The following is a 21,556-nucleotide window of genomic DNA, read 5'->3' as shown; positions in this document are numbered from 1 at the left end:
AAGTTGTGTAATTTTCTTAACGTTCCAATGGTAGACTTAGAAGAAAAGAAATACTTGTAAAAGAAATATGTTCCCTTGCATGGTATTGGGGAGGCAGGGAACTGCCCCACTCTTTTGATGGATGTGGTGGCTGCCATCTTGACTTTTTTTTTTTTGACCCTCCCTGCCACCCGTACACCTTTCTTAAAATTACTGACCCTTCGGGAAGGTTCAAGGCCCACCCTGTTCAAAGCAACTTACTCAGAATCCTCATCCAGGTCATCATCTTCGAAGCAAGATTTTTTGATACGTTTCCATTTGACACCCAAAAGGGTGCTTCCAACAATAATGGGCAGGAACAGGAAAATGCTGAGCAGGATCCATGTCCGCATACTGTCTTCCCTGGCCTTTTTCTCAATATCTAGATAGAAAGAAGCCATCGGTGTCAACACTCTCAACAAGCCCTCTCTCAACAGAGCAGGAGGGATACGGCATTGCCTATCTCCAGTCTACAACAAAGTCCTTTCAGCCGTTCCAAGAAGACTCCACCACACCCATTTGCACCGCTCCGGTGACGCTGAGGACACAGTTAAACCTCCAAGTGGCCTCAACGACCCTCTAAAAGGATGCAAATGACCAGCTTTTCTGCAAGCAGCATAAATCCTTTCCTTCCCCAACATCCAGCCAGAGCTGAAGAAGCTTCTTGCATGAGAAGCAAAACGTCTTCAAAAGAAAAGTCTAGTTGCCTCCTGAAAAAAGCACCTTCGGGATAGATAGAAACAGAGTTCACCCAACTCTATAAATCTGGATGGGTTCTGTGGTTGGTGAAGGCTGGGCAACCACGCCAATGCATGGAAAAACAACCAGATCCAGATAGAAGTGGACAGGTGTCTGGAGAAATCATTAGAGGTGTCCATCAGGGGCAAGTGGAGAACGGTGCAATCAGATGTCAAAATACAAACGCATAACTTAAGGTGTCCAGTGCCAGAATTCAATACAATGGGGTTAGGTTTTGCATTATGACACCATCAGGTGTCCATCATACATGTCCTCTCATTTGGAGATGTCAACAGAAAGGATGGAATGTGGGAATGTGAGTTGTACAGATAAGTCCTTGACTTGCAAAAGTTCTGTCAACGTATAAAATATTTTTCTGGTCTTTTTAGAGTTGCCAACGGAAAGGGAGGGGCAGAGCAGTGCAGCAGCTTGCAAAACCGAAACTGCATTCCATAAATGTTTTCAAAGATAGTGACTAGGTGACTGAAGTTTCTGCTGTGCAAAATATCTAACTGGAGAGACATGATTGATGACTCTGGGCTATGGATGTGTCCCATTGGAGAATATGGATTACGATACACCCAGGAGGTGGGGGGGAAAACTCAGGGTCAAAGGTGACAATGAATTGTGTGTCTCAGGGCCGGCTGCATGCAGGCAGTGCCGGCATGTTTGCTCCTAATAAATCCTTTTGAAGTTTTGGAAGTTTGGCTCGAGACTCACGATTTAAATGGGGTGAAGTCCCAGAATCCTGACAAGTTCACTCTAGTGACCATTCAGAGTTACAACAGCACTGCAAAAAAAGTGACTTACAATTCTTTTGTCAACACTTATGATCGTGGAAGCATCTCCAGGGTCCAGGGGTGGGGCTGCAACCGGTGGAACAACCGGCTCTGCAACAGTGTTCGCACGGTGTTCACAACACCAATTTGAACCTCATCAGCTTACAATTTAGCGCAGCCATGGTAAGTAGAACAGTTTGCAAGAACCGGACCGAACCGGCAGCAGCCCATACAGTGCCATGGTCACATGATCAAAGTTCAGACACTTGGGTCAAAAGAAAGGGCAGGCCTCTGACCATTCGAAGGGCTAGATTGATTGGTTTGGCCGGAGAACGTCCTTGTACGATAACAGCTGACTGACCCAAATCCAGATAGCGAAGTCCGCTGTCAATGCTTCCTCCCATGGGGTTTCCTTTGATCCGGCAGTCTGGAGGAGCCCAGCCTGGGTCGCAGTGGCAATTTCTTTTGTTGTTACATACCTGGAAAACCAATCAGAGAAAATCTGGATGGATTTAAATCTTTCAGCCGGAATCGCTTCCAAATGGGAGGATAGTTTTGGCGAGTGGAAAAAGTTGTCAAAGGAAAAGGAAGGGAAGGAAGGGAAGGGAAGGGAAGAAGGAAGGGAAAGGAAGGAAAGGAAAGGAAAGGAAAGGAAAGGAAAGGAAAGGAAAGGAAAGGAAAGGAAAGGAAGGAAAGGAAAGGAAAGGAAGGAAAGGAAGGAAGGAAGGAGAAGGAGGGAAGGGAAAGGAAAGGAAAGGAAAGGAAAGGAAAGGAAAGGAAAGGAAAGGAAAGGAAAGGAAAGGAAAGGAAAGGAAAGGAGAAGAAAGGAAAGGAGGAAAAAGGAGGGGAAGAATGAAAAAGAAAAGGGAATGGAATGGAATGGAACAGAACAGAACAGAATAATGGAATATGGAATGGAAAGAAAATGGAATGGAGTGGAATGGAATGGAGTTCCTCAACTTTCAACTATTCCTTTAATGACCATTCAAACATACATCAGCATTGATGAGCCTCGATGGCACAGCGGCGAGGGTGCAGTACTGCAAGCAACTCCTACTACAATTTGGCAGTTTGAATCCCACCAGGCGGAAAGTTGACTCAGCCTTCTATCCTTCTGAGGTGGGTAAAATGAGGACCCAGATTGTTGGGGGGGGAAAGACGCTTTTAGAGAGGTCTGTAAAGCACTATAAAGTGGTATATAAGTCTAAGTGCTTATTGCTATTGCCAAAATGCCTGGTTTCTGACTTACGACTGCTTTTCACTCTTACAATCATGGCAGCATCCTCATGTCCAAGGTTGAGAAGCACTGCCCTAGGGCAGGCCACGGGTTTCAAACTCACGCCGTCACATTGCCGTCTCGTGATAGATCACAATGGTTTTCCCCTTCATGTGGCCTGCGTGTGAGGCATCCGGCCTGTGGGTCCCCAGTTTGAAAGACCCCCCCTGGCACTAGGCCAACCTGGTCTCCCAACTCCAAACTGGCTTTTTCATGATCAAGAGTCTCTCTCTCCTCTTTTGGAAAGAAATCCCCCCCTTTTTTAACATTTCATGGGAAATCTATTATTGTTAGTGTTACTGTTACTGTTACTGTTACTGCCATCGTTATTGCTATCGTTACTGCTATCGTTACTGCTATCATTACTGCTATCGTTACTGCTATTGTTACTGCTATTGTTATTGCTATCGTTACTGCTATCGTTACTGCTATTGTTACTGCTATCGTTACTGCTATCGTTACTGCTATTGTTACTGCTATCGTTATTGCTATCGTTACTGCTATCGTTATTGCTATAGTTACTGCTATTGTTACTGCTATCGTTATTGCTATCGTTATCATTGTTGTTATTGTTGTTATTGTTATTGTTGTTACTGTTGTTACTGTTGTTATTGTTGTTATTTACTTACCCCATGTCCTGAGCATTTTTTCTTAGAATCACAATCATTATTCAGAACATCGTAGCTTTCGCATTTTTGTCTGAGGCAAATCTACAAAGAACAATATTTTTTTCCAGGTTTTAAAACAAGAAATGCTTTTCGAAAGGCTTCGTTTATGGGTTAGTTAGAACTGATGCGCTGCATTTCCTCCGGGAGGTTAAGGCATTGTATTAAAACTCTCTCTGCTCTCGTTGTTCTCCCCCCCACTATAATACTGTGAGGTGCAGCTCAGAGGCGGTGACATGGTGGAAACTCATCGTGAGAACTTCTCCCAAGGGTGCTTTTTTTATTATTTTCAGGAGGCAAATTTTTTTTTCCTTTGAAGACATTTCGCTTCTCAATCCAAGAAGCTTCTTCAGCTCGGACAGGAAAATGGGGAATGGAAGGATTTATTTTCTTTGCAGGCCAGGGGTCGGATTCTACTGGTTCGGACCGGTTTGGGCAAACTGGATGTTCAATTTACATCTGGTTCAACCGAACCGGTAGTTGAACCGGCCGGCTGGCCCTGCCCACCTCTCCCCTCCTAAGAGTCTCCACGTGACCCATTTTGGATGCAGGTAAATGCAGGGTATGCACGGAGGCTCTGAGAGGGCAAAAAACGGGCCTTCCAGAAGGCCGGAAACAGGCCTGTCTCCGGCTTCCGGAGGGCCTTCAGAACCCAGGGGAGGCCATTTTCGCCCTCCCAGAGGCCCGAGGGAAGCCTCCGGAACCGGGGGAAGGTAAAAAAAAACGGCCCTCCTAGAAGTTCCAGTAGGCCACGCCCACCATGGCCACGCCCACCCGGCAACCAGGCAGCGAACCCGTTGCTGGGACGCAAGACAGCGAGTCATTTGCATCCTTTATAGGGTCTCCTGCTTGAGCAGGGGGTTGGACTAGAAGACCTCCAAGGTTCCTTCCAACTCTATTATCGTCATGTTCTAATGAATCTCCATCTCCTAAGCCTCTATTAGGGTACTGATACATCACTGGAAAGATGTGTAACACGTAAGCTCGGAGGCACCCATATTTGACGAATTCTGGACCAACGCTAGGTAGAAAACCAAAGTCTGAAATTCTAGATGCGAAGAAAGGTGGCATTGTAGCTGTTGTTGTTGACTATAATTCAAAATATTGTCATGTGGATGATGACCAGTGACAGATTTTTAGATGGCTGGTCACACAGCCAGATGTTTCCACTGTCAGGATTCCGGCAGTTAGCCCCATTTAAATCATGAGTCTCGAGCCAAACTTCCAAAACTTAAAGAAGGCTTATTGGGAGTTAAAATGTCCAGCACTGCCTGGATGTAGCTGACTCTGAGACACATCATTCAGTGACACTCCTGACCCTGGTTTTCCCCCACACCCCCTGGGCGTATTGTAATTCATATCCTCCAATGGGACACCTCCATAGCCCAGAGTCATCAATCATGCTCTCCAGTTAGAATTTCGCGCAGCAGAAACTTCGGTCACCTAGAAACTATCTTTGAAAACATTTATGGAACGCAAGCTGCCCGCTGTTCCCCCTCCCTTTCTGTTGGCAACTCTAAAAAGTCCAGAGAAATATTTTATGAGTTGACATCATGTAGATGAAATCTGGCAATCTCATTTCATCCAACTGAGATACCCATGATAAGCTGATCTTGTTGTCTGACGGTGTTGTATCAGTATCATCTCAGAAAGCATTATTGTTAATAAATATTATTGATCTATATTGATCGTCGGCCTTTCTCCAGATCTTTGCACTACCAAAATGTGATACGGCCCAGTGCAGAATTAGGATTACTTAGAACATCACTGTCATCATCCTGATCCAAGTGGTTTTCCTTACCTTACCAAGTCCGCATTTTGTTCCCTCTTTCACCATCATAGGGTTCGGTGTGCCATCTGGATGGTTAAGGTCCAAGGACACGCAGACAACGTTCTTCACCGGCATATACAGGACGGGAACATTAAGTTTAGTGTAAGGAGTGTCGTAGGGATATGTGCAAATTAACTTTCCACATTTGAGATCCCTGTAAAATATGAGGTGAAGATGATGAAGATGAAGGGGAAGGGGAAGGGGAAGGGGTAGAGGAGGGGTGGAGAGGGGAGGGGAGGGAAGGGGAGGGGAGGGAAGGGAAGGGAAGGGAAGGGAAGAGAAGAGAAGAGAAGAGAAGAGAAGAGAAGAGAAGAGAAGAGAAGAGAAGAGAAGAGAAGAGAAGAGAAGAGAAGGGACAATGTGCATTAAAGTCCACAATCTCCAATACTGGAAATAAAAATTATTATATGTTAAAATAAATAAAATAGGATAACATGATACAATATTATAATAAAGTATAGTGCAGTGCAATACAATATAACATGTAATAACATATAATATATAATCTGCAATCTAATGCAATATAGCAACATATAACACATCAAACGTACAATGTGATGTGATATGATGTGATGTAATCCATTATAATTAATTAATTTATGATACAATTACTCAGTGAAATCCTTGCATCCAGAAGTTTTCAAAAAGAGACTGGACAGCCATTTGTCTTAAATGGTACAGGACCTCCTGCTGGAGCAGGGGGTTAGACTAGAAGACCTCCAAGGTCCCTTCCAACCCTGTTATTCTATGTTCTATAAACTGGTCCAAGAAAACTCAGGCCGGGGACTGAACCTCATTCCCTCCTATGGCCCCTCTCTCCAAAACAGAGTGCCAGGACTCCAGCAGTTACTCCCATTTAAATCATGAGTCTCTAGCCAACTTCCAGAACTTAAAGAAGATTTATTAGGAGTAAACATGCCAGCACTGCCTGGGTGTAACCGACTCTGAGACACATCATTCATTGTCACCCTTGACCCTGGTTTTCCCTCCACTCCCTGGGCGTATTGTAATTCATATTCTCCAATGGGACACCTCCATAGCCCAGAGTCATCAATCATGCTCTCCAGTTAGAATTTTGCACAACAGAAATTTCAGTCACCTAGTTACTATCTTTGCAAAACATTTATGGAATGCAAGATGCCCACCGCTTCCCCCTCCCTTTCTGTTGGCAAGACCACAGGAATATTTGATGAGTTGACACAGAGCGTTTCAACGTATTCTTTATTGCCTAATCACCTACCGAGAAGAGCAAGTTTTAAATTTCCTTTTCAAATCGATGCCACAGTGCCCAAATCTATCAGCCTGGTTGTTCACTTCGTAGCAGACTTGCGGGGCGTTTCTTGACCCTATATGTTTTTGGCAGAGTTTGGTTAGAAAAGCAACTATATCACTCACAACTTTTTCCCTCGCAATGTTTTAACTGATATACGGATATAACAGTTCGTCCCAAAAGTGCTTTTTTCAGGAGGCTACTGGACTGCCTTGTTTTTTCCTTTGAAGATGTTTTGCTTCTCATGCAAGAAGCTTTATATAGGATTTATATTCCTTGCAGACAGCTGGTCATTTGCATCCTTTGAGAGGGTCGTTGAGGCTACTTGAAGGTTTATTTGTATCCTCAGTGTCATCTGAGTAGCCCAAATGGTTCCTGTAGTCTGCAATTTTTCCTCTGGAAATCTATTCCTTCTCCGGGTTTTCATACCCAATTGTATAGCTAAAAGTCCAGCTGTGATGACCCGGGGCATGGCACAAAGGCAACACAGTCACATAAGTAAGAAAACTCCCTTTAATACCTCCAACTTTGCCCCCAGTGTCCAGTTACCATCGGCTGGAGAAAAAAACTCTCCCAAGAACAGTCTTTAAGTGATGGAAATTCAGTCCGAAAAGGAAGTACATATAAACTGTAAATAAAAACCAACACAAACCACGCTGCAGCAATTAACTGGACAGGGCAGGATAAGGAATTGCAGAACACACAAAAAACACACAGAACCCACAGAAAACACAGACAGTTGAGATGACACCAGGAACCCAGATAAGCCTCGACCATAAAAGATAACTCACAATTTGCTTTCAACAAGTTGCTGTGTGCAACCTCCCTTTGTAAACGCTGTGTTCCCAGCTGCAACTAATGAAGGGAATCAAGGCCTTTTCCTCCCCTGTAAGCCACACAATTCACGTTGCTCCCTTCTCTATTCCTCCCTGCGTACCCAAGGATGAAGAGAGGGTAAGCCTGGATCTTCCTCTGAACTCCCTCTCCTTTGTTCTACCTCTGCCCAGCCGAACTTTGCCCTTCCCCAGTTTCTTCCACAGCCAACGGAGCCACACTCCCACTCCCTGTCAGCTGCTCAGCCTCCCCCTCAGGATCAGATTCCAACAGGGGTGTGACACTAGCTGTCTGCAAGGAGTATAAATCCTTCCGTTCCCCACTATCCAGTCAGAGCTAAAGAAGCTTCTTGGATGAGAACAGAAACGTGTGTGTGTGTCTGTGTGTGTCTGTGTGTTCCTGACTAGCAGGTCTCCGTTTAGTTTTGTTTCATGCTATAAACTGAGGTGGGCCTTAGAGTCATTCGTTCTCCCCATGGCATGCTGGTATCCATCGTTTGGGGTAATCTGTAAGTTGAGCAGCAGCAGCTGATCATTCCCAAGAATTATGATAAAGCTGATGGTTTAAAAAAAAAGGCCAAGAATCATCTTTGTGCACGCAAAAAAGTGATCCCCCAGGAGGAAGGTAGGGTTGCTTGATGGTGTTATAGCATAGTCAGGAAAAGCCTTGTCTGCATTAAGGGGAGAAGAGAAGAATCAAAATTAGCCATTTCGACATACGTGATCCGAAGAACTCCTGGCAATGCAAGTCGGCTGATTGACAGAATCCACCATAACAGAAGCCGGTGTTAGAAGCGCAATCGATGCCATTTTGGACGTAAACATTGCCCGGGCAAATAGCCGAGCTCCCATTGCAATACTCGGGAAAGTCACAATTCTTGTCTAACGCTTGTCTACATATTGTGTTTCTTGGCTTGAACTAGGCAGGAAGATAAAAGAATAAAATGGAAAAGGAGCAATATATTACGTTATATTAATAGCATAGCATAGCATAGCATAGCATAGCATAGCATAGCATAGCATAGCATAGCATAGCATAAAACAGAGCAGAATAGAACAGAACAGAACAGAACAGAATACCGATTAGTAGAGTAGAGTAGAATAGAATACACAATAGAATAGATACAGAATAGAGTAGAATAGAATAAGGAGAGGAGGGGATAAAATAAATATTAGATAAAGAATAGAATAGAATAGAATAGAATAGAATAGAATAGAATAGAATGGAATGGAATGGAATGGAATGGAATGGAATGGAATGGAATGGAATGGAATGGAATAGAATAGAATAGAATAGAATAGAATAGAATAGAATAGAATAGAGAGGAGAGGAGAGGAGAGGAGAGGAGGGGAGAAAATAAAATAAATATTGGATGAAGAATAGAATAGAATAGAATAGAATAGAATAGAATAGAATAGAATAGAATAGAATAGAATAGAATAGAATAGAATAGAATAGAATAAATATTGGATGTAGAACAGAATAGGGTAGAGTAGAGTAGAATAGAGTAAAGTAGAGTAGAGTAGAGTAGAACAGAATTGAATAATAACTTTACTGTCACTTGAATGTACTCTAATCGACATACATTAAAGTGGAATTTTGTTGCATACAGCATACAAGAGTCACCACCTCCAATTTTACACTACATAAACATGACAAAACAAATGAATATAAAATTATGCATGTACCCACATATATTACATAACACAGAGAAACAACACAGTCTAGTTCAGAGTTTACCAGACGAATGGCATAGGGAACAAAGCTGTTACAGAATCTGGCAGTCCTGCTAGAAATACTTTGAATCCTTGAAGTAGGATTCTTCAAGGGGATCAACACAAACACACCATGAAGTGGGTGGGTGGGGTCTCCAACAATGCTTTGTGCTCTAAGCACAGAGCGCTTATGAGCAGCATTCCTGAATAACGGGAAGCGAGTTTCCTATTATCTTCTCAGCTGTCCTCACCACTCTCTGTAGGGACTTTCTACCTGAGGGCACCGCTGCCACCAAACCAGACAGCGATGCAGTTCGTTATACATTATGTTACGCTGTACATAGTATTATGAAGAGTTGATGAGTTAAGAGTTTCTTAAATAAACCGGAATTCGATGCAGCTTCAATAGCAGTGCTAGCGTGAGAAAATCACATGCCGATCAAGAACGGGAAATCGGGGAATATCCAGCACTTCAAATGAATCCATACGCTTATTGCATGCTAACGCTCTCCACAAGAATCTGGACTACTAATGGTCAAGGCAAATTGGCGGCAGGTAAGAGTCAACGGAATTCAGGGTGGGCTGGACTTAAGATCTCTTGTAGGACCGAAGCAATTCCAAACTGATGGCGTGTTTGGGCTCTGCCTGGTCACCTCCCACAATACCTGACTTATAAACATACATGAAGCTACATTTCATATAGCATCAATTTCCAGGTGATCTTGAAGGACAACCTCCTATATCCCCAAGGTCTAAATCCTGCCCTTTTATCCCCACATTTCTCTGAGTCTCTGGATATTTGGCCAATTCTCCTCTCGTCCTCGAGATTGGGAAGCAGCGGCTTGATATTCACCCGATAGTTCTGTCGGGCCTAAAGCCCACCGCTTCCCACTTCCCCCCTCCCCTCGCTTCAAGGACTTAGGGATGCCTTACCTTGCAATCTTCACAGCATAATTCATTACTGCACACGGCTCCCCGCTGAAACGTACAACTGCTGGTACAACATTTGCTCCTCTTGCAATGCTGAAAAACACAATCGTGAGACGGTTGTCCCAAAGGTGTTTTTTTTTTTGTTTTTTCAAGAGGCAGCCGGAACCGTCTTGGTTCTTCTTTGAAGATGTTTCGCTCCTCCTCCAAGAAGCTTCTTCAGCTCTGACTGGAGGGTGAAGAAGCTTCTTGGATGAGAGGCGAAATGTCTTTGAAGAAGAACCAAGACGGTTCCAGTTGCCTCTCCTCTTGAAAAAAAGCACCTTTGGGATGCGCTGTTAAGGCATTTCACTTCTTGATAAAGAAGAAAGCTGCAACTTTAAGGTATTTAAAGGAGAAGAAGAACCGAGGAAGAGGAGGAGAAGAAGGAGGAGGAGGAAGGAGGAGGGGAGGAGGAGGAGGGGGAGGAAGGAGGAGAAGGAGAAGGGGAGGGGGAAGGAGGAGGGGAGGAGGAAGAGGGGGAAGAGGATGGGGAAGGAGGAAGAGGGGGAAGGAGGAGAAAGGAGAAGGAGGAGGAGAGGAGGGGAAAGAGAAGGAGGAGGTGGGGGAGGGGTACATGGGGGGAGGAGGGGAGGAGGAAGGAGGAGGGGAGGAGGAGGAGGGGGAAGAGGATGGGGAAGGAGGAAGAGGGGAAGGAGGAGGAGGAGGTGGGAGGGGTGGGAGGGAGGAGGAGGGGAGGAGGAAGGAGGAGGGGAGGAGGAGGGGGAAGGAGGAGGAAAAGAAGGAGAAGGGGGAGGAGGAAGAGGATGGGGAAGGAGGAAGAGGGGGAAGGAGGAGGAGGAGGTGGGAGAGGGTTACGTGGGAGGAGGAGGAGGAGGAGGAGGAGGAAAGAAGTCAACAAGAGAAAAAATGGTGAAATGAGCAAACAGGGAAAAAAAACTATTTCTTAGTGAAGACAGTTCATTTGCAAACAGGGAGACCCAACTATTGTTCCAAGGTCAGTGAGCATGGAAAACCCACCTGGAGCCCCTGAAAGAGGACGGCATACCTATTTCGAACAACACGTATGAAAAGGGTTCTCAGGGACTCACCTCAATGGTCCCACAATCGCACTTCTCTCCGGGTTCCAAAATGCCATTCCCACAAGCCGGTTTGCCTTGGGGCAGATCCTTCCGAGAGTAGAGCTTCAAATTTGGCCGGTTAGAAAGGCAAGGGGCACTCCGGAACTTAATGAAATTTTGGAAGTCGACAATGCTACAGCTGCTGAATTTTTTAATTCCATTCGAATTACTGGAAAAAAAAAAGACAAAAAGGCGAAAGAACAAGTGACGTTCCCATATCTTTCCAATATATATGTATCCCAGCTATAGGTCTGTAGAGATTCTTAGTCATCCAGGTCATGGAAGGTGTTTTTTTTTTTTTCAGGAGCCAACTGGACTTGCTTGGTTTTTTATTTTGAGGATGTTTCACTTCTCACCCAAGAAGCTTCTTTAGCTCTGACTGGATGGTGGGGAAATGGAAGGATTTATACTCCTTGCAGAAAAGCTGGTCATTTGCATCCTTTTAGAGGGTCGTTGAGGCCACTTGGAGGTTTATCCGTATCCTCAGAGCCACCTGAGTAAACCTTCAAGTACTTCAACGACCCTGTAAAAGGTTGCAAATGACCAGCTGTCTGCAAGGAATATAAATCCTTCCAGTCACTATCCTGTCAGAAACTAATCAAGGAGAGAAGCAACCTGGAATTTCCTAACAGTCTGGACACAGTACTCAATCACCACTATGATAATAATTGTGGGCTGGAGACTAAACCATACGAAGAATGGCTGCAGGTTTTGGGCCTGGCTAGTTTAAAGAAAAGAAGAATAAGGGGTGACGTGATAGCAGTATTCCAATATCTGAGGGGCTGTCCCAAAAAAGAGGGAGTCAAATTATTCTCTAAAGCACCTGAAGGAAAGACAAGAAACGATGGATGGAAACTAATCCAGGAGAGAGAAGCAACCTGGAATTAAGGAGAAACTCCCTAACAGTGAGGACAATTAACCAGTGGAACAGCTGGCCACCAGAAATCATGGAGGTTTTTAAGAAGAGTCTAGACAACCCCTTATCTGAGATGGTATAGGGTCTCCTGCTTGAGCCAAGGGCTGGACTAGAAGATCTCCAAGGTCCCTTCCAGCTCATTCATTCCTGAGAAAAGCCCATTGAGCAATACCCATCCCTATGGCTTCTCAGCTCTGCCCTGGCTACGAAGGGCAGAAATGAACCTAACAGGAATACTTGCATGGCATTGGTGTTCATTATACAGATGTGTCCAGGGCATTTGCACTCTTTGCCATCTTCATATTCCATCCCCAGGCTGAAACCCAGCAGTTGGGCCAGAATGACTGAAAAGATCTCCAAAGTGACCGTCTTCTCATACTGGAAGAAAGAAGAAGAGGAACCAGACTAAGAAATCAAAGTATTTCTGTTCTGACCCAGCTCTCCAAACACAACAAACCCTCTGAAGTGAAGATTTCTTTATTAGGAGCACCAGGCCAACAAGTCCATCTGATCATCAGATGAATAGTTATCTGCCACATTTATTCATCTCCACCTCCTGCCTTTTATCCCCAGAGCTACGGTGGAGCTTCGCTAGCAGCAGTGGCTCTTTCTTCCCAAGGACCGGCCCATGGATTTCCACTGCTCTCCTCTCCTCTGCCTTCTGTACATCTATGCATCAGGCGCTGGAGCCAGCTGTTCCTCTTCTTCTTCATCAGCCAACTCCAGACCTGGGGGCTGTTGACTCTCCATCTGAGAGCTGACGGACAGCCCAGACTCCGCCTCTGTCTCTGTCTCCCCTAAGCCTGTCTCTCTCTCCTCCTCTCTCTCCCCCTCTCTCTCTTTCTCTCTCTCTCTGCTAGTTCCATTCCCTCTTCATCCTCATAGCTCTTAGGTTGCCTTGATGCCGGTCCTGGCTCCTGTTAGGGATACACCCTAGCAGAATCTGCACGGCAGGCAGGCAGGCAGGCAAGATATGTGAGATAAACGTCCTTTCTTTCTTCAGCAACTCAGCAGTAGGGAAAACACGCAGTTAGCCAACCGTCAATCCATCAAACCAGCAATCGTCAGGAATCATCAGGTTCTCTTGCTCCCTCTTATGGCGGTTTCGCACCGCACCCAAAATTACATGCTTTGCAGTTTAAAGTGACACACACTTAAACTTGCTATCATAGTTTATATATATTATTTTACCCAAACTACGTTAGGTAACCTTGTTATTCCTAACAACTCCCACTCCTCCTCCTTCTCTGATTTGGCTACTGGAGGGGCCAGTGGCTGACAGGCCATAACAATTTCACTAAGACAACAGCAAGTTATATATGGGTCCATGATGTTCCACTTCAGTTTTATGTTGGTTTTATAAACCTGAAAGTCATATTCTACATTGAATTAGAGCAATGGTCCTCTACCTGTGGTCCAGGGGCCCCTGTGGGGGGGGGGGTTGCGGCACCACAATGTTGTTTTGCAAAGGCACGAAGAAATGTTATGATTTAAATCGTGTTGCCGTGGGTGATCCATGGCCACAAAGGATAATTAAAGAGGATTCGTGGTGTTGAAATGGTTCCCCTCCTGAACTCATTTCTCCTTTTTTTTTTCATCCACTGAGTCACCCTACTCTTTAGTGATTCCCAAAGGTGCGACTAGAGTTTTTTATTTTGATTTTTTTTCTTTGAAAACCTTTCACTTCTCAGCCAAGAAGCTTCTTTAGTTCTCGTGCAATGTCATAATCCCAAAGAGGGCACAGGAACTGCCAGATCGTGATCCCATGACTGTTCTGACCAAAGCTTCCAAGACCATAATTATACACACGCTTATTTTAAAAACAAGTCTTGTTTTATTGCGACACGGGGGAGTTATTTTCATTCCCAGCTGGGTAATTAATCTCAAACAGTCCCTCGAGATAAGCACCCACCTTTCTTCCCCGTGAAATGCTGCCAATAACAGAAGTGTCAAATAAACTAGAACAAAAACCAACCGAAGTAGAAAGAGCTTCAAGAATGAATCTAAACCGAACGAAGACTTTGCTTCCTGCAAAGGTTTCATCATCTTGGCCTGTCCTTTATACCTTATGGGAGGGAAAATCACCTCCCAGCCTTGTTCCCAAGTCGGTCCTTTTGTTTCAGCTGCTCTTGCCTTCTAGCAGTTCTGCGCACACGCACACTGGGAACAGGCTCCCTTGGGTCCTCTGCCTGGAGGCAGCACCCCACTCCCAGATAGTCCTGGCCCCGTCTCTGCATCAGACGCAGGACCTTGTCCAAGTCCCCTCCAGACTCCAGGACTGGTCCCCATTCTTCCCCACTGTCTGATTCTGCTGCCCTCTACACAGGCTGCCAGCGAACCACAACAATTACCTCACAAGTGCTACAACAGCTGGTACTACAAGAATTGGTCACACATCCATTTATTCAGTATTGGTGTCAGTTTAAATGACCGCTGGATGAATGGACACAAGCCAAGGACTTCCTGAACAAGGATGAATTCAGGGGAATTCTTATTTTATGTCGTTGTTGTTGTTGTTGTTTTTGCTAGGGTCTAAATCTGATATCTTTTATTATCTAGTGCTGACGTCTTAACCCAAACCAACCCCAGATCAAATGTTTAACCCTGCAGTAAAACCTGTGATATGGTACCATAGCTACGGCTGCATCAAAATTTCGGAGGCACAATTTTCCAGTAAAAGCTGCTCCCACGTAATTTGGCTTCTCTCTGAACCTGCAGCACAAGGCAAGAGAAGAGGATAAATAAATGGATGGATGGATGGATGGATGGGTAGGTAGGTAGGTAGGTAGATAGGTAGACAGGTAGAGACAGACAGACAGAGATAGACAGATGAGAGAGAGAGAGAGAGAGAGAGACTGACAGAGATAGATACAGACAGATAATAAGAAAGATAGATAGATAGATAGATAGATAGATAGATAGATAGATAGATAGATAGATAGATAGATAGATAGATAGACAGAGATAGATACAGACAGATAATAAGATAGATAGATGATAGATAGATAGATAGATAGATAGATAGATAGATAGATAGATAGATAGATAGATAGATAGATATGCACAGATAGATAGACAGATAGATTGATAGCTAGATAGAAAGACAGATAAGGATAGATAGATAGATAGATAGATAGATAGATAGACAGACAGAGATAATAAGATAGATAGATAGATAGATAGATAGATAGATAGATAGATAGATAGATAGATAGATAGATGATAGATAGATAGACAGTTATAGACAGAGATAGATACAGACAGATAATAAGATAGATAGATAGATAGATAGATAGATAGATAGATAGATAGATAGATAGATAGATAGAGATAGATAGATAGATAGACAGACAGACAGAGATAGATACAGACAGATAATAAGATAGATAGATAGATAGATAGATAGATAGATAGATAGATAGATAGATAGATAGATAGATAGATGATAGACAGACAGATGAAGGGACAGAGAGAGAGAGACAGACAGACAGACAGATATCAATATGAACTAGGCCTTCATGACAAACCACCACATGATGTACTGGTTTGGCCACATCATGTTTTGTATGTGCAGCTATTACTTCTTGTAAACCTGGATTTAGAGACAATGATTAAAAATGTTCTTTTTAAAAAGCACATTTCCCAAACTATTTGCTGCGTGTATTTACAAGCACCTATTTTCCCCGCAAAAAGACCATAAATACTTTACCACCAAGGACATCAAAAGGAAAAACAGGATTGGCATTTAATGTCTTTCCGCTTACATGAAGAAAAAGGCCAGATCGTGAGGTCGCAGAACAAGGTATGAATTTTTCCATTGCAAAAACCTCCGGAGAATTTCATCAGCTTCTCCTTCGGTCGAGATTTTATTACTGTCTGTCCAGAACTCCAAAGAGGAAAGTACAACTGTTACATTAACGTCGGCAAACATCTGAAAAGAAAAGAATAAATCTTCTTTTCGTTAAAGCGATTCTCCGCAATTTGGAACGTTAATTAATTAAAAACAGGTTCAGCTCTTCTCATGGTTAAACTAGATTTAGCATCAATTCCCCCCAAAAAACAAAGATTTCAATTGTACATTGAAGAACAGAGTCGGCGATAAAATCAGACTGCAGCAGGAGTTAAGTTAATCAGAATAAGAGAATAGCAGAATAACAGAACAGAATAACAGAGTTGAAAAGGACCTTGGAGGTCTTCTAGTCCAACCCCCTGCTTAGGCAGGAAACCCTACACCATTTCAGACAAATGGCTGCCCAATCTCTTCTCAAAAACGTCCAGGGTTGGATGGAGCATTCACAATTTCTGGAGGTGAGTAGTTACACTGGTTAATTGTTCTAAATGTCAGGAAATTTCGCCTTAATTCCAAGCTGCTTCTCTCCTTGATAAGCTTTCATCTGGTGCTTCTTGTCCTGCCTTCAGGTGCTTTACAGATAACAGATAATCAGAGTTGGAAGGAACCTTGTAGGTCATCTAGTCCAACCCCCGCCCAAGCGGGAGACCCTACAACATGTCTGACAAATGGCAGTCCAATCTCTTCTTGAAAGTCTCAAGTGATGATGCTCCCACAACTTCCGAGGGCAACTTCTGTTCCATGGGTTGATTGTTCTCACCGTCAGAAAGTTTCTCCTTATTTCCAGGTTGAATCTCTTCTTGATCAGTTTCCATTCATTATTTCTTCTGGCCTTGCGGTGCTTTAGAAAATAGCTCGACTCCCTCCTCCTCTCTGTGGCAGCCCTTCAAATATTGAAAGGCTCCCCTCCCCCGGTCCTTCTCTTCACTAGACTAGCCAAGGTCCGGTTCCTGCAACCATTCATCGTATGTTTTACTCTCCAGTCCCTTAATCATCCTGGTTGTTCTCCTCTGTACTTTTTCTAGAGTTTGGAAAATAGGTTGATCCCTCTCTTCTTTGTGGAGGTCCCTCAAATATTGGAACACTGCTATCATGTCACCCCTGGTCCTTCTTTTCACCAAACTAGACATACCCGATTCTAGCAACCGTTCTTTATATGTTTTAGCCTCCGGTCCCCTAATCATCTTTGTTGCTCTTCTCTGCACTCTTTCTCTATTTTATTTTATTTTATTTTTATATTTATTGAATGCATATCTCTAGCATTTAATGCTTGGAATTATTTTGGCAATATAGCAATAGCAATAGCACTTAGACTTATTTACTGCTTCGCCGTGCTTTTACAGCCCTCTCTAAGTGGTTTACAGAGTCAGTCTCTTGCCCCCAACAATCCAGGTCCTCATTTGACCCACCTGGGAAGGATGGAAGGCCGAGTCAACCTTGAGCCTGGTGAGATTTGAACTGCTAAATTGCAGGCAGCTGGCAGGCAGGAGAAATAGCCTGCAGTACTGCCCTCTAACCACTGCGCCATCGCGGCTCATATCGACAGTTCTACATCAAACAGGATGAAGAATAAAATGCAGCCAGACCCGAAGTTAATTGGAGAGGAAACCAGAACCATAACTTACACTATTCACAAAGCCGATAATCTGCACAATGTTTGAAGTTACATATTCAGGATTTCCGCCCAAATAGTTGAACTGAAAAACACAAAGTTGATACACAGTTCGCAATTTATTTATTTATTTTTTAAAAAGACAATTATTACTTGCATGCAAAACCTGCATTCAAAGCAAAAGGGGGCTTAGATCAGAGCTGGGCTCCCAGTTCATCACAACGACACGCTTTAGTTCAGGGGTAGTCAACCTTTTTATACTTACCGCCCGTATCTCTGTTAGTAAAATTTTCGCTAACCGCCCACCAGTTCCACAGTAATGGTGGACAAAACCCCTACCGCCCACCATGAAAGCTGGAAGACCCACTAGTGAGCGCTAGGGACCAGGTTGACTACCACTGCTTTAATTAATATCCACTCTGAATTTATTAGACAATGCAACAGCCACCACAAATCAAATAAATTAGTACCAACTATGACACTAAGTCACGAAGGATGGGGACGCTTAGAGAATTTGGAGATATTTGGGACGCTTAAGAGACTTACCAAAACCTTGTCCACAACAGCGTAGACTTCAATGTACCTGTGACTTTTAGTGGTATCTGACAGCGGCTGAGGATGGACAAAAAAAAATAAAATCCATTTTTTAGCAATGCTTCTGCATTTCACCAGCAACTCTACACAATTCTAGCAGCATGCAAAATGTATTTTCCTTAGCAGTACGGATGTCAGCATCCCAGGGAAAATCCATTCCTGTCAGTAACTCCAAGACAAACATAATCTCAAGGTACTTTTATTAGAATAGCACCAGGCACATTCTGTGGAATTCCAAAACTAAAAGTTTCACCCGGACTTCCCACACTATGCCAACCTACAAACCATCCCATTTTTTTACTCATCATCACATCACATGAACCAATCCTAAAGTAAATTCCAATTCTTTCTGTGGGGAGGACGAAAAACGGGCCTCCTGAAAGTTCAGGAAGGCGGGAAATGGGGGCTTTTGCAGAGAGCCACCGGAGCCTGGGGAAGAGCAAAAATGCCCCCCTCCCCTCGTCACGGTGCAGGAGGTCAACTAGGCCATTGCAGACAAGGAGCACCACCATGGCCACGCCCACCCAGTAATCGGACAGAGAACCCGCGGCTAAAAATTTTGAAGCCTACCCCTGTCCAAATCCCAGTTGCAGGCAACAAGGAGCGAGGAATTGCTTTTGGCAATGTTGCCATTTAAAAACAACAACCGAGTTTTGTTTAACTTGCAGCAATTTAAAATGGGCATTGTATACAGTGCATTGGCCCAAGCAAATGTCCCCTCCTCAAATTGTTAAAGTGGCCTTTGGAAGCTGACGAATTCCCTGTGAAAACTTTCCCTCCTTGTCTGTGTGTCTGTCCTGTTTCACTTTGATGGTTGTTCCTATAAAATGTTCCTTGTGCAGGCATTACTTGCCACAGCTAAAAGTCTGTAGAGATTCTCAGTCATCCAGATCAAGGTTGTCCCGAAGGTGCTTTTTTCAGGAGGCAACTGGCCTTTCTTTTGTGCTTCTCATCCAAGAAGCTTCTTCAGCTCTGACTGGACGGTGAGGAAGGAAAGGATTTATACTCCTTGCAGACAGCTGGTCATTTGCATCCTTTTTGAGGGTCGTTGAGGCCACTTGTAGGTTTATCTATGTCTCAGGGTCACCTGAGTAGTGCTCCTTGTCTGCAATTTTTTCCTCAGTTTCTACTCCCACACCATTCAAAGGCTGTTCACTGGAATGACCCTGAGGACACAGATAAACAAACCTCCAGGTGGCCTCAGTGACCCTCTGAAAGGAGGCAAATGACCAGCTGTCTGCAAGGAATATAAATCCTTCCTTTCCTCACCATCCAGCCAGAGCTGAAGAAGCTGAAGAAAAAAACCAGAAAGTCCAGCTCCTTTGGTATTACTTTCCACAGACAACAGAAGAATGCCTTCAAAGGAATAGAACAAGTTTTAAAGAGGACACGGCTGCTTTAACACTTCAAAGGGAAACGCTCTGTTTTGGCCAGTGGCTTTTGCAATGGACCTCTTTCAACTGCTTTGCACAGCCCTATGGTATGGGATTCGTGTTTTTTTTTTAATTACCGGTTCTGTGAGCATAGCTTGGTGGGCATGACTTTGTGGGTGTGGCTTGGTGGGCGTAGCTTGGGCGTGGTAGAGGAAGGTTACTGCAAAATCCCCATTCCCTCCCCACCCCACTAACCTGCTTTCCAGCTCCATTCTCCTGTGCAGGGCAACCAAAGGAGACCCAGCCAATCAGCTGGGACTCGGGAGGCAGAGAAACGATGGGGGCGGGGCCAGTCAGAGGTGGTATTTGCTGGTTTTCTGAACTACTCCAAATTTCCGCTATTGGCTCTCCAGAACCAGCTGAATATCACCTCTGTATGGAACCATCTAATGCTGAAACCATCTTGAGAACTTCGACAGGTAGATAAGCTATAAGCCTAGTATATAAGCAGGATAAACCCTTTTAAAGACTGCTTTGAAAAGGAAATGAAGCACAGCACTGACCACAGTATCCGAAAGCAGCTTATAAGATACATGTCGTGTCTTCGTTCTGTTGTCTACATGGGTGACATTTTCTGTCCAAATTGGGCCTTTGGCGTTTTCGCTGTTTAGTTCATAAATTAGGTGCTCAAAGGTAGTTGAAGATTCCAGGTGCTCAATGCCGTAGCTGACATTCTCAAACTGTATCACGCCCCTGAAAATGTCCACATTGTTATAGCACGAGATTTTCTTATCCATTGACAAACCCCCAGCCTGCCTTTTTTCCCAGGAGTTTATTCATCATGAAATACAGGTAGTAACTCTACTGATGATCACAATTGAGTCCCAAATTTTTGTTCCCGAGTGAGGCATTTGCTAGGCTAGTTGTTAGAGTTGTTGAGCAGGTCATTGTCATTCTTAAGTGAATCGTTAAAAAAAGGAAACTAGCTTCCGCCATTGTCTGTGCTTGTCAGAACCCAGCCAGAATGGTTACAAATGGCAGTTGCGTGATGCCCAAATCTTGATGACATAACCCTGGAGGTATTGCATGTCCTGGCCACTTTTTACAGAGGCACAACTGAGAGCATTTTAACAAATTGCATCCCTGTTTGGTTTGGTGGCAGCAGTGCCTCAGATAGAAAGTCCCTACAGAGAGTGGTGAGGACAACTGAGAATATTACAGGAAGCTCACTTCCCATTATTCAGAATACTGCTATGTGCTTAGAGCTCGCTAAGCATTGTTAGAGACCCCACACACCCACTTCATGGTCTGCTTCTGTTGCTCCCCTCTGGGAGGGGTTTTTTGAAGTACTTATAGTAGGTCTACTAGATAACGTAGCAGCTTTGTTCTTTATGCCATCCATCTTATAAATACACGGGATTCCTTTTTCCTCCACCATCTTTATGTATACATCTGAACTAGACTGTGTTGTTTCGCTGTGTCATATAATATATGTGGGTATGTGCATAATTTTTGTATGTATTTATTTTGTCATGTTTATGTAGGGCATATTAGAGGTGGTGACACTTTGAGAATTGGATGCCATGAAATTTCATTTTAATGTATGACGATTAGTGTACATTCAAAGTGACAGTGTACATTGGATTGGGACCAAGGGTGGGATTCACATTTTTTAACAACCGGTTCTGTGGGTGTGGTTAGGTGGCCATGTGACTTGTGGGCGTGGCTTCTTCTTCTTCTCTTGCAGTGCCCCCCCCCCAGGTTTTTTTTTGCCTCCTGGGCCTCAGGGAAGCCTCCTGGGGAAAGCAGTAAGACAGAGAGGTGAATCCAGGCACAGCTGATTGTCGGAACAGCTGACTGTCGGGAAGAGGGGGGAAAAAAAGAAATATCTTAAGGACTGAATGGGCGGGGGAGAATGCAGTCAGCGATGCCAGGCATACACGCGGTCAGCTCTGAGATTCAGCTGCCATGAAAGGAAGCTGGGGGAGGGGTCGAAAAGTTCAAGGTTCTTCCGTATGTTGCATTAAAAAATTCCAG

At 44.1% G+C, this 21,556-nt stretch overlaps 1 protein-coding gene across 1 annotated transcript in view; it reads right to left on the bottom strand.

The window, feature by feature from the left end:
• Positions 1 to 236: 236 nt before the first annotated feature.
• Positions 237 to 21,556, bottom strand: part of LOC113445788 (disintegrin and metalloproteinase domain-containing protein 2-like) — a 32,230-nt gene continuing 10,910 nt past the window's right edge. Inside the window, exons 6-19 of the mRNA XM_087938751.1 lie at positions 20,083 to 20,272; positions 18,099 to 18,164; positions 17,566 to 17,637; positions 15,855 to 16,021; positions 14,721 to 14,802; positions 12,332 to 12,468; positions 11,145 to 11,343; positions 10,060 to 10,149; positions 8,131 to 8,329; positions 6,548 to 6,653; positions 5,278 to 5,461; positions 3,441 to 3,521; positions 1,897 to 2,014; positions 237 to 400 (exon numbers count right to left, since the gene is read on the bottom strand). Coding sequence (XP_087794877.1) covers positions 237 to 400; positions 1,897 to 2,014; positions 3,441 to 3,521; positions 5,278 to 5,461; positions 6,548 to 6,653; positions 8,131 to 8,329; positions 10,060 to 10,149; positions 11,145 to 11,343; positions 12,332 to 12,468; positions 14,721 to 14,802; positions 15,855 to 16,021; positions 17,566 to 17,637; positions 18,099 to 18,164; positions 20,083 to 20,272 — 1,855 coding nt within the window. The remainder of the gene's footprint in view (positions 401 to 1,896; positions 2,015 to 3,440; positions 3,522 to 5,277; positions 5,462 to 6,547; positions 6,654 to 8,130; positions 8,330 to 10,059; positions 10,150 to 11,144; positions 11,344 to 12,331; positions 12,469 to 14,720; positions 14,803 to 15,854; positions 16,022 to 17,565; positions 17,638 to 18,098; positions 18,165 to 20,082; positions 20,273 to 21,556) is intronic.

Source organism: Pseudonaja textilis, chromosome 9, assembly GCF_049901715.1.
Source record: "Pseudonaja textilis isolate UNSWEBS1 chromosome 9, rPseTex1.2, whole genome shotgun sequence".
NCBI lineage: Eukaryota > Metazoa > Chordata > Lepidosauria > Squamata > Elapidae > Pseudonaja > Pseudonaja textilis.
This window is presented reverse-complemented; position numbering and strand designations above follow the sequence as displayed.